A 14,191-nucleotide genomic window follows, 5' to 3' on the forward strand; every position below is an offset into this window, starting at 1 on the left:
TCACGGTCTTCAGCAACACTCTCAGAAACAGACGCAATATTCTCTTCTGTACGCACTGTACGCATTCGTGTGGTTGGTTTAATGTCCAATAAAGTAAACTGAGTGCGAAACTTGGTCACAATCGCATTAATTGTTTGCTCACTTGGTCGATTATGTAGACCATAAATCGGACGTAAAGCGCGAAACACATTTCGAACCGAACACTGATTTTGGTAATAAAATTCAATGATTTGCAAGCGTTGCTCGTTAGTAAGTCTATTCATGATGAAATTTCAAAGCATACTGAGCATCTTTCTCTTTGACACCATGTCTGAAATCCCACGTGATCTGTCAAATACTAATGCATGAAAATCCTAACCTCAAAAAAATCACCCGTTATTATGTAACATACGACAAAATGCGCACGAAATATCTCAAAAGCTAATGGAGATATAAAAAAAATGGATTGCAGAAATCGAAAGAGCATGTCCAACTTAGTAAATCTGCATCAAAATCCCAAAATCGTGATTTTGCACATTCGTCATCCGTTTTCTGAGGCGACGATATGTACATACGCTGCGATCAAAAGCCGCATTACATACGCATACATACTTTTTGTCTCCTTCCCACACTTCCAACACATGCACGTGTTTGCAAAATGATGACGAGTGATTTTGTATGGAAAATCATTTATGCCCATATATTTGAATAAAATAAACATATATAGAAGATATCAACCAATACTTCCCATATACCAAACGAAAGGAAAACTCGTGAATTTTTTATTAAAGAAAACAAAAACAAAATCATTCCAGCGGTTTTCGAGCATTTTGGTAATGAAAAAAATTTGCAAATTTTTTCAACAATTTTTTGCCTTAAAATGCTCAATATTTGTTAAATTTATATAAAATTTGTACCCGATAATATTTCTACTGCTCCAAAGAACCTATATTCCGAAAATGAAAGTTATATATACCAACAATAAGTTGCTAGAGCACTTTAAAGGCTCAAAATTGACCCCAAAATAAGGCAATGTTTACCGTTGTTTTTACGACAGAAACCGAATTGGTTATTTACAAAAATGAATCTGTCGACAGGTTTGGAATATTATCTTTGAAACGCCACACTTTTCTTTGAAATCGCTTTATTAGTTCTCGTGCAATAAGCGTTTTTGTGAAGCTCTAAAAATTACAACTACAACATTTGAACATAGCCCCCATACCTTAAGGTAAGACGTATTCTACGTCAAAAAATAAACAATGCTTCATAGATTGAAATTTGTTTTTTTAAGTCTTACTTCATAAAGCTCTTTAAATATATTTAAAAAAAAATGAGGCCAAAAGAGTTTTGGTAGAGACTTACAACACAAAAATAAATTTAAGGCGCAGCGAAGCACGCCGCACAGTGTATCATTTCCATATTCTAGAGAAGATTAATTCCATTATTTTGTGTCGCCAAATTTGAAAACAACGTCAATAATGTTTTTAGAAATACCTGATAAATACGAAACAATGACAACTAAACAATTTTAATCAAAGTGTATGGCGTGACGGGGTTTGATTTGGAAAATTACCGAGCACAATAATATTTAAACTTTTATATTTGAAACCGAATCTCAATGTTTATTTTGTCGTTGTTATGTGATTTATGCAACAATTACTAAAATACCATTTTGGTCTTATTTGCTTGGGTATGTTCTTTTTAATGAATATACATTTTTGGGATTTTAGTAAACTAGGACTGAGTATTCCATGTTAAAGTAAAACGATGTTAACTTAAATTTATTTTTAGCAATTTATTAATTTCATTAGACCCGCAAACTCATTATTTCAGTTATATAATTCGCCTATCTTATAACGTACCTTGGGCGAAATTTCATTGATCTATCTTCAATAGATTTCGAATTACAGAATTAAAAGCAGCTAGATGGGTAAAATCTTACACTGTGCGCCGGGTAATTGCTAGTATATGTATGTATATGGGGCGCTCCATACAAAAAGTACGGGGTTCACAATTCATGTGTTTGCTTTGTTTCTAATTTTTAGGGTTGATGCATAAACATAAATAATAAATAAATATTAAATTTGAGCTTGATTAATACATTCTTAAAAACGTAACAGAACAAACACAAAAACAAATCGATTTAATTGTTTTCCAAATATCTCGAGAACGGAGCGAGGAAAAAATTTAAAAAAAATCACACGTACGCACATCAAAATTCTCTATGAAAAGAAATATTTAAAAAAAATATGTGCTTGAAAAATTTTCCACATACACATTTTTTGATAAAAAAATAGTTTTTGAAAATATGCCATCTCAAAAACAAAAAAATAAAAAAAAATCACAATTGTAGCTCTGAGTATTGCGCAATTTTTAAGTATAGTATTATGGGTTGCACTCTAAAGTAATTTGAGTTATGAATTTTTTTACACCAAAGTTGGGTAAAGTGAGTACATTACAAATTTAAAAATTTTTCAAATTTTTTTTTAGATTATATTTTCATTCCATCGTAATATACATAATTCAAATGCCAAGTTCCTTTTAAAACAAACGTAAATCTGTTGTATATCGTTACAACTGAATTTCTAACAGATTTCGCTAAAAATTTTATATTTTTTTAACCATTTATATGCGCGTGATTTTTTTTTTTTTATTTCTTAAATTTAAATGGCTTTTGAACCAAAAATATCTATTTTCTATACTCATATCCTTTGGTTCATCGATATAAAAGATAATGAAAATAACATTTATGATATTGTGAATAAAATATAAGAATGGGACATTTTCTCCTCCTAAGCTGTTTGGCGGCTCAAAGAACTTCAAAACACAAGCAGCTGTCGTCTTGCAATCAGGGCGCATATCGCTTCAGTAAATATTGATTTTCATGCTGTTACCTTTTAGGCCACCTGAATTAATAATGAAGAACGGATGTACAAAAATGGTGAGAAAATCTTTGCAAAAAATTTATTTATTGTCATTTTCGACAAGCCTTGAAGCCTTGAAAGTCTATGCCAGTTAGCGCAATCATATCGATTTACTTCAAGGATGAATGGGTACACGACAACAGCCAGACAGACAGACAGGCCTGGCGTATACGTGATTATTGCTAAGTGGGAAGTTATTGTAGTAGGCAAGTGAATAACGGTGTTTTTGCAATAACAAAAAACCGACAAAAAAAAAACAAAAATTACACAAAGATATCCTTGAAAAATATTTGATGCTTTTAGTTTGATGTCGTTGTGTGCTTTTTTGGTTGCTTGCTGGTTACCATTGTTTTGCAATCAGTGCAAGCTGAGAGAAATAAATGAAATTCAAAAATAGACACATTGAATGATTGTAACTTGTTTGTCACAACTCGACTAATATTCTTCATTCATTTCTGGTGTCATTATGCGCCTGTCTGATTATATCCCAAATGGGTATATGTGCATTTTGCTGGTAAAGAAGATATTAAATAAACAAACTGATAAGACGAGAAGAAAGAGAACAAAATAATTTTTGAGATTTATTTTCTAACTGAAATATCTATTTCGATTCTAAGATATTAAGAAATGATCAGAATTTCCTTTTTAATACTCTATCCTTCTTTTCACATGGCATTCCTATTCTTCACTTATTTATGTACTTTATTTATTTAGGTGGCTACTACTCCATTGAACAAACAAAAAGTCGCCTTCGTATAATTGCTCTGAATACAAATTTCATGCGTCACGATCACAAATCCCAGCCTAGCCATTTGGCAGCTGTGCGACAGCGCACTCCGAATGGTGCAGGTGGCAATGGCGATTCAGAGTATAAGACGTATTACTACCATCATGGTTCGATACATCAACATCACGGACATTCTTCCAGTGACTGGATGTCGCATGGTGGTGGCTATGGTGGCTATGGCGGTGGACATCATCGCGGCATGAACGCGATTCCGGCGTTAAGCGTAGGCGATGGGGGTGGGCGAGTGAGTGCTTTATCTGAATACGAGACCCAGGATGCTGAGAAGCAATGGGTGTGGCTGGAAGAGGTGCTCATCAAGTCGAAAGATAATAAAGAGACTGTAAGTTTACACTTTTTGGCTTTTAAACTGTAATATGTACAAGCATAAATTTATGCACTTACATGTATATATATATATATATGTATATGTAGATCTATTGATAGGCACATATTAATTACGTAATTACAACATTATGAAATTCTCAACAAATGTGGGAAATTAAATTCTCTACATATTTGTATTTAACCATTTTTTACGAAAAATGCAGAATAAGCTTGCAAATAGCAAAAAAAAACCAAAAACAAACTTAAATCCAAGATGGCGGAATGTTGCCAAATGAAATTTAGGGGCAAGACCGTGGATTCATGATCTACGCGTCAAATAGAAGTAAACTGCATCAAAAGATTGCTGTTAAAATTTTTTTTAAGAAAAAGTCTAAGTCTGGCAGCCTGGTGTTTGCCAGCAATACAATTTAAAAACTCAAAACTCAAACTCACACACACATTCTCATTTTCAATCTCAAACAACAACAATAGTGTACAATTTAATTTTTATACCCGAGCGCACTTTTTTATTTATTTCGTGAAGTCAATGAAACAAGGTTCTTACTGACTACTGAAAGCGATTAACTTACATTTTTGTCGAGTGTTGTTAGTTATCTCGAAAATAACTTTCAGTTTAATAACAATAAATTCCAATATAACTTACAACTCCTTTTTTCTTAATTTACTGACTCTGTAAAAGAGTTTTGCGTACAAGTCACAGAGTTAGATACTCTTTTTAGCGAATTCTTAGTCTTTCACAGTTTTTGCGTAGTTGAAAAATTATTTAAGCCATGAGGAACTATAGATGAACTCCTTAAATATTAGTACTTTTTTACAGTATGAGAGGATCTTAAGAATAAAGTTTGTTTCCTGGCGCAAAGAGAGAAACCGAGTTCTAATTAAAATTTTTGAAAGTGAACATCAAATTAAAAGTTATTTTGAAATGAAATGTATAGAATTCTTTGACTATTTAAACACTGAAAATGGGAATGATCCCATTATTGCTATTCAAAAATTTCATAAATATAAAATAATTTATTGGCTCCTGTGTACGATGATATGTACACTCATGTTAAAATGAATAACATTTTTATATTTTATGAACTAATAGTGAACCCGTATGGCGTTTTTGTTTAAAATATTTTTTTTATAAAAAAAGGTATTTTTTCCTTTTAAATGATTTTTCTCAGGTTTATACATACGAAGTATGCAAATTGCATATCAGAAGAAAGCGGGTTTAATCACGTTTACGACGATATAAATATTTTAAAAAGCAGTTTAAACTTGTTTGAAATATAAGGTTTTTAATTTTTCGAACCTTTAACCCCTTTATAGCACCTGTAACATAGAAAAAGTTATATATCGTTGAAATAAGTGAAAAAGGCGTACCACGACTATGTTTTTACTTTTTTTAGTAGTTTACATACAGTAATTAAAATTAATTTTTTACCAAAGGTCAAATTTCGAACTTCGAAGGCCCATATCTCGATTTCGGAGGTTAACTTCGAAAAACGGAGAAATTACTGTTATACCTATGACTCAATCTCTTAAAAAAAGTTGGTTTGGTCCAATACCCAGAAAAAAAAGTTGAAAATATTTTGCAGAGGGTTGCCACCTTGTTACAATGTTAGATTCAATATAAGCAACAACATAACAACATATATCGTAATTGCTTTGAAGAAACTTTATTTCCAAGCTGCATATAGGAGTGTTGCCACCTGATTTGATATTTATATTCATATTGAATTAAGAGTACTAGATAATTTAAATATTTATACACAGCACAAGTGGCAGACGAAAAGGTTTGACGAGGTTTTGGTTAAAAATAATTTGAGCAGGATTTCCATCTGTTTGAAAAGTCGAATTGTATTAAATTATATAAAATATTGGAATATTGGTGTCAAACAAAGGAGTTTTAAGAAAAATATCGTCTCAGAATCTATAACATTAAAGAGGGTTTCCACCTGTGTAAAAGGTTAAATACAAATTATTTACTAATTCAAATAAATTATTAAAATATGGGTATAAATTGATATTCGTTAGAAATATTTTCTTCTTAATTTTATTTAAGAGGGTTGCCATATGATTTAGAAACTAAATTCAACTTGAATTAAGGGAATCACATATACAATTTAAATATGTGTGTCAGTCGAAAAAAGTTTAACAAAGTTTTGGTTTTAAAATATTTTGAATAGGGTTGACACCTGTTTCAAAATAAGAATTTAATTATAGTATGCATAAGTTAAATGAAATATTAAAACATGACGTGAACCGAAGGTGGTAGGTGTCTTTAGTTTGCATATACATAATATTAAATATGGTAAAGTGAATCTGTATTTAGGAGCTTTGTTACGTATTTAAAAAATAAAGTTTAACTTAATTCATCAATCACATGAAATATGTATCACAATATTGGAAGCAAGCTGGTACTTTTGATTGAAATTAATGTGGATCTGCTTCTTTATTGCTAAGTATTAATATTTTGCAATTCATATTGATTTATTAGATCCAATTCAATGCAATCAAAACGAATATTTCATGTACCGTGTTTAACTAGAATGTGATCTTAATAATATCACGTATTCTACGTTTAAGTTTGGCGGTCAAGGCGAAGGCGCTGAACGGATCCGTTTTCTGTTTTCTAGAAGGCGATCTAGTTTTTCCATACACCCACAATGTTTCTGGGTCATCTTGAACCTAATTATTATTTAGCAAACTGTAAAGAATCTGCATCGGATAATATTGGCCACCGTGCTTACTCAACAATTTTTCAAAAAGTGACAAAAAGAAACCCATAATATTGTGTTATTATTCTGACAACAGCTTTCTTTATATTAAAAGCATTTCATCCTTAGATGCTGAGTCATGAATGCTATTTTAACCCCCAAAAGCCCTTATGGTTAAAATTCTACCCATGTATTCTTTATTCATTTAGTACAACGGTTTCTGCTCTGATTGGTTTTGCAGCAAGTTTTATATACACAAAATGCTTATCAAATCAATCTTTATATTCTTAACGCAGTCAATATACTAACCTAAGTACGCTGCTCGACATCTGGGCTCGAATTGTAACATCCATTCACGGATCGAAATCCATACAAAAAAAAAATTACGTGATACCGTCAGTCGTATAAGATTTATCCCATATAAAGGTATGTTCACGTATGTCATAATCCGAAAAATATGTTTTAACGTGACGAGTAATACGATATCGTATGTGACGATTCGAGCCCAGGACACCAGGGCATGAATCACGTATGACGACAATCGTCTGAACGATATCGTGTCAAGATTGTCTTGCCTCATGGAAACGAAAAATTGTCTGATCGATTGTGTGATACCGTCAACTCGATTCCAGTTTTGCTTCACTTAACAGTAACAGTAACACATAGCAGCAACACATATGCATAAATCATTGTTTTGGTGACGTCGTTTTGTCAGTATCGTTTGAACGACAATCGTTTCAAAGTTACGTGATTCATGCCCAGAGTATACATGCAAAAGCTCTCGATTAAAAGCAAAGAGGAAAGGGGAGAACGAAAAATTACACTGAAAATGGCACAGTGCCGAAACCGGTTTGTCTCCAAACCAAACTTGAGAAGAGATGACGGAAATTCGTTTCAAAATAAATCAGGAAAGATATAGTTTACGACAATATTACATCAGCCGAAACACCAATAATGCACGCAATCATAGTATATTCTTTGCAGGGGCGCACCCAGGAATATATTTTAGGGGGGGTTTTACATTTCTGAAGATATATCATCGGAAAATACTGAAAAATTTCTTCAGATAATGCGCTCTTTAAAATGTATTTATGCAAGTTTTATGTACAGTATGTAATAAATAAATAAACGTTTTAAAATTCACAAACTGCACTTTATTTACATAAGATTAACAGAGCCCAAACACTTTTAACCGACTTCAATAAAAGGGGAGATTATCAATTCGCCGGAATACATAACTTTGGACCACGTGAACTGATTTCAATAATCTTTTTTTTTATTGGAAAGATGGTACCTCAAGTTTCGCCCCGTAATTTGGTTTAGAGATCCGATGATTAGATCATGAAGAAATTAACGGTACCCCTAAATTTGAATATAAGAATTGAAGCCGGTTGTGTTCGTTCCTTCAAAACTACTTGTTTAACAAAAAGTTCTATAAACTCAAGATGCGTTCAACTTTCAAAAGTACCTAATAAAAAATATTAAAAAAGACTCAGTAAAAATAAATTTATCGATTGCATGAATTTTTGCATTTTTATATTCCTTTCGATTTCTGGTTTCTGGCTTTCGATACAGATGGTGATTTTTCACGATTTCTAAATTTTTTTAATATTTCGAATACCGAAAAAAGTAACTGAACTCTCAAGAAAAACGAAAAATTTTATAAAACGACGGACGAGAAATGGAAAAGAAATTTTCTCTACCAAAATTTCTTAAATCAGTTTGCAGCTCTCAAGAAAAAAATGCTCGTATATTCGTTTCCTCATGAAAATTTACAGCAAAAGCAAAGCGCTTTTTCAAGCAACACAAATTATAATAAATATTTATTATAATTTCCTTGAGAGCTGGATTCTTAGCGCTTGTGTGCGCTAATGATTCTTTGTTCAAAGTATTTCTACAGTGAAAGTATATATTTTAGGTCGATTTTAAGCGGTCGTTATTCATATACCCACATATATATACTTTTCATATCAATTCAAATATATTTAGCTGATTCGCTTGAAACGTTTTTTATCGGGGGTTTTTGTAGTTGTTGATTACGAATCTGAAATCAGATTTTAAAAATTCAAAATGGTGGATCCAAATTGGATCTACCATTTACGGTGGAAGAATGAATGAAAGTGAGAATCATTTAATCATATGAACAAAACACTGCTTATGCCAACTGCTATACTTGTGTGCACATTTTTACATATTTATTAAATAAAAAAACACAATGTTAAACACAAATGCAGGTGAAAAAAATTAACTTCTATTCATCGAACAGCATTTACCGAAAGTCTAAGTGAGAATATGTGCGTCGAAGACTCGAGTCGTGTTTTTCAAACGAAAAATTCGTCTGCATAACACCTACTTGAATCACATACGCAAAGTCGTGATTACAAAAAAACATGTTTCGACACGCAGAAATCAAAAAAAAATATTGTATGCGGAGTAAAAAAGTGATGCGACTATCCATTCATATTACAACGTGCAACAAAAACCGAATAATTTCAAAACACACGAAACAACATACTCCCGAAACTAGGGACCAAATATAGTAAAACTACGTTTTCAGTTTTTCTCTCCGACGTCAATATCTTCTTTTCAAGGTCCCTGAATCAGCAACGTAATTAAAAAAACATCACATTTTTTTGGCGCACAAGGACAAACAGGTTTTAATAATATCCTCTTAAATATTTTTTTATTCTAAACTAATAAAATTAAAAGAAAAATTGCAATACTCTTTCGTTCCGGTGTACGAAACCAATTCATTTTCTTTCAAATTTACAGAATTTTCTCTTTTATTTGACACCCATATTGTTACTCTACATTGCCCCAATTTTTTTATTTCTGAAATTTCAAAATCTTAAACAACGACATGGACATAATGCAGCGAATTAAAATACAGCGGCTCTTCCGAATGGACACCGACGCTCCAGCTCTGAACCCGCCGGTGGTAGCAGAGGCCCCCACTGCGATGGAAAGATCAGGTGGAGAAGGACTTGGCTTCACTTGGTGTTTCCAATTGGCGTCAGTTGGCACAGAAGAGGAACGACTGGCGAGCTTTACTGAACTCGGCCAAAATCGCTTAGGCGGTTACAGCGCCAAATAGGAAGAGAAGAAGAAGAAGATATTACTGCTTGCTTTAAAATCGAACGTACGTACATTTCATGTGAGCAACATTCTCATCTCGTCTGCGTAACTCATACGCCATGTACATTGTACTATAAATGATTATTAAGGTAATATGGTGTTCATTAAATGAAAAAAATCGCATAACTTGCTCGGCTATACACATACAAACATATGAATATCAACTACATATTATTCCATTTTTAAATAATAATCGCAACATTTAAAATGCAAATATTAATTATTATTTTATTAACCTTTGCAAATTTGTTACGTAATTAAGTAAATACAGTTTTTTCCTGATTTTCATTGAATTTTAAATAATCGTAGTGCGTATATAGTCGTGCTTTTTTGCCAGCGATACGTATGTACGTACGTACATAGGTTATTGTGTGTATGTGTGGTATGCGAGGTGCAGCATACGATTAACTCTATTGTTTTTTATATTTGCGCAAATATTTACTTTAATATATGCACTTGAGCTAGTGTATTTTAAAAAGCAAAAAAAAAATCAAAAACGCAGACCAGTTGATATAAATAAATAAAGTATTTTATTTACTCTGCCATCAAATGTCAAGTTGGGCTTCAGCGCCAGTCAAGGGTCTACTGAATGCAGTACATATTTCACTGATTATTATTTTTTTTCACTTGCATGCGATTTGTAGATGCTGAAAAAATTCCTTAAATGCAAATTGATTTAAATAAAATGCCAGTTGTATTTAATATTTGCTATTTTTTATATATATTGAATGCGTGCTTTACAGACCAACTAAAAAAAACGTTGCGTTAAATAGATAAGTATCTAAATATGCCAGAAAATTGGGATTTTAAAAACGAGGTAGCATTTTCTCTTGAATCTCTTCTAGTATCCCTCAAACTACTAGTTACAGAGTTATTTTTAAAGCGCAACAAATAGGTCAAAGTAACCCTATTTTTGTTAACGGCCGTTATTTTGTTAATATATCCATTGGTTATTGCAGAACAAAGATCACTGAGTACCTAACCGTGAATGCCCAAGATACCTTGCTAGTAGTTCATAATCCTTAATTTCGAACTGCTTACCCTAAGGGTTTCAAATAAGGATGATTAAAAATATGCTGATGCTTCACTGGTCTAGGCCAGGCAATCACAAAATATTTTACTGAAAGTTTGAACGTTTTCGAAGTGGGGGGAGGGGGTTGTATGTAGGTATGCACACAGTGGTCAAAAAATTATAGCGAACCACTTTTTGCTAAGTTTTAACATATTATTTTTGTGCTTATTTAATGTTGGTTATTTTTTTTTATAAAATTCATTTTTTAACAAAACCCGTGTAAATCCAAATTTCGAACTTTGTGCAATATTAAAAAAACAAAATCTGTAACTAATTGCGAACCAAGGAATCCCTAGTCTGAGCTGTCTGCAGCAGAAAGGCCCTTTGAACTTGGTCCTTCCATTTTGTTCGTGCACGACTTACTTTCGTTGTTCATTCATAGTTCCGCCGAGTCCAAGGATCTTTTCAATACACTGCCCTAAGCGAGCGCAATCGTTGTATTTACAAGCGTAAAAATATGTCCCATATCCTTAACCTATTTCGTTAAAATGCTCGTACAGCTCGTCATTCTAATTTGTTCTGAGTTGAATGTTGTGCTCAATGCCTCTCTACATTGCCGTGTTAGTGTTGCGAGGATCCCATACTTAGATATGGAGTTCTATATTCTCTTCGGGCTATTAAAAGCGGCTTTATAATCGACAAAAAAATGGTGTTTGTCAATTTTCTTATCTAGTCTACTTTTCAGGATTCGACGAACTGCGAAGATCAGGAAAATGGTGGGCTTACCAGATCTGAAGCGAGACTGATAAGTTCCAATCATTTGGTTCATGAAGGGAAGTTTTGTAGCCGATATTTTCTATGCTCAGAAAGCCTTGTCGTTTTTAAGCTGCCTTATTTCTCTTCTCACCATATATTGGTCGACGGTTGGACTCTATAGCAGACAGATATAACTTAGCAGTCGTTTTTAGCTGCCGAATATATATTTCATATATTTCTTACTTATAGTTTTCAATAAAAGCAGCTGACGGAGAAAACTGAAACACAGTGGTCGCAGACAGTCTCAAAACTTGTATAAATATAAACATAAAATAAGAAAGAGCAAACAAATAGAAGCAAATCAGGCAAAATGAGTTTAAGTACCAAAATCGAAGAGCAAAAGTAAGCAATAAAAACGACAATAGTTGCTTTAATATAACAAAAACAAACACCATAAACAACCATCGATACCAAATGCTGATAAAGCGAAATAAATAATAAATTTTTTGATGAAGACCTGCAAAAGGACAAAAGCTGAAACTGCAATTACATACACCATGAATGGCGCGAATGCAACAAAAACCCCAATTCGCTGGCAATAGCAATGGTGGGAACAAGAGTAATGGCGATGGCGGTAGGAAAAACTTGCTTTCTACTTGAAATCGTTCATTAAACTTTCGCTTGTTAGTTCCAAATTGAAACTTTTCTTTCGAAGTGAAATCAAGCTAGTGAAAATGGTTAAGTAAACCGCAAGGAAAACAACAATTACACAAGTGTTTGCCAAGAATAGCAAAAAATTGGCAAAGAGAATGCTTGGAATAGCGGAAATGGCGGAATTCGCGACGCCCAAAAGTATCAGATAGCAAGTAGCATAAAACACCCGCATTCTAGGGATGTTGTGAATGTGGAATTTTAGACATCTGCGGATGCGAATGCGGATATCAAGTAATTTTAAGAAATAATTTAGGTAAATGATAAAATTTAAAAGTAAGTAATTTTTAATAATGGTTATTTATATAAAATGGAGCCTTTCGCATTCCAGCCTGTTTCTTAAAGGGTCCTAAATAGGGATGGCAGTGATTAATCATTTGATTAAATTAATCGATTATTTTTGTTCAATTTACGATTTAATTCTATAGTCATTTTTTGTTTCAATAATCGATTGTCAATCGATAAATTGTAGAATAATCTTAAAAATAAAGAATTGCAAAAATTGCTCAAGTTCAGAGCATGCAATCGTGTAAATAGTTGTGCATATAAGCCCATTGTAAAGGCTAAAGGCTAATTAGCAAGAGAATTAAAAATATTTTATGGAAAAATTTTTTGTGAATACTCACTGTTAAAAATGCTTTGAAACATTTGATTAATCGATTATTTCTCAAAATTGTAATTATGTTTTTGTTTTGGCTTGTGATTAGTAATGTGATTAATCGATTATTTAATTTTTTGTTTGCCATCCCTAGTCGTAAATCAAACCGTACAACTGAATAACTGCTCGATCGGAACACTTGCTACATAGTGGAGACGACAAATGTCTGCGTGCGAAACTTGACAATGTTTTAAATTCGTTCCGACAGATGAACATCCAGTTGAAAGGAATTTTAATTAAATATATTAATTATTTCTTATTGTGGCACAAGAATAATTCCTTTTCGAAAATAGCATCGAGGCTCTTAATGTCGATCGAATTGGCTTGACTTCGACAATTATCGAAGTTGGCTATAATTTGTCAGATATACGTTTTGTCGGTGCATTAGCACAACACTCGCATTCACAAAAGCTCCGCATAGATTATTGCGAATGCGAATGTTTAAACTAATGACGAAAGTCCGCGGTTGCGAATGCGAATACGAACAACCCTGAAATATATATGTATGCATATGTACATACATATGTACATACATACATTTATATATTGGCAATTGTTTGTTATGCTTGTTTTCCGTTTTTGTTTTTTATAAGTATTTTTTTAGCTGAACTGTGGCGCAAACAAGTAATGAGAAAAATTGAGAGTTTCGCCAAGGAGAAAGAAACTAAGATTTCAACAGACCAGAGGAAAGGCTGGAATGAGATAGTAAACACCAAAATAAAATAAAAAATAGAGTTTCAAACACACAGACAGATAGCAAAAATAAAATAAGAAAGCAATATTAAAAACCCAATTGTTTTTTTTTTTGGGGAAAAATGTAAACCAAGGACCGGAGTTTTTCTCTGCTCTCACCATTTTTCCACTTTTGCAGTGGCTGCGCTGATGTTTTATAACGTTTTCGAAGTGAAAATGCAACGTTTTTTTTTTACGTATTTCATGCAGGCAGAAATGATACATTATGAAAGTGCAGCCGAAGAAGAAATAACACTTAACATTTTTTTAGAGAAGGGATATTGATATTTATTAAAAGCTAAATTAATTAATAGAAACACACTCACAGTAAGATAAAAAAAATATATATTACTATAAATAGTGCTAAGATAATAAATGAGGAATACTCGTACCAAGGAACCTAAATTTAAATAAAGTTTACAGGTTAACAAATATACGTACATAAAT

At 32.5% G+C, this 14,191-nt stretch overlaps 1 protein-coding gene across 1 annotated transcript in view; it reads left to right on the forward strand.

Moving 5' to 3' along the window:
• The window catches only part of LOC118746563 (sphingomyelinase phosphodiesterase D-like), a 282,083-nt gene that overhangs the window by 183,377 nt on the left and 84,515 nt on the right, over window positions 1-14,191 (forward strand). Inside the window, exon 5 of the mRNA XM_036480406.1 lies at window positions 3,618-4,030. Within this exon, the coding sequence (XP_036336299.1) occupies window positions 3,618-4,030 (413 nt within the window). The remainder of the gene's footprint in view (window positions 1-3,617; window positions 4,031-14,191) is intronic.

The sequence above is a fragment of the Rhagoletis pomonella genome, unplaced genomic scaffold, assembly GCF_013731165.1.
Source record: "Rhagoletis pomonella isolate Grant_MI unplaced genomic scaffold, Rhpom_1.0 Rhpom_scaffold_00010, whole genome shotgun sequence".
Classification (NCBI taxonomy): Eukaryota; Metazoa; Arthropoda; class Insecta; order Diptera; family Tephritidae; genus Rhagoletis; species Rhagoletis pomonella.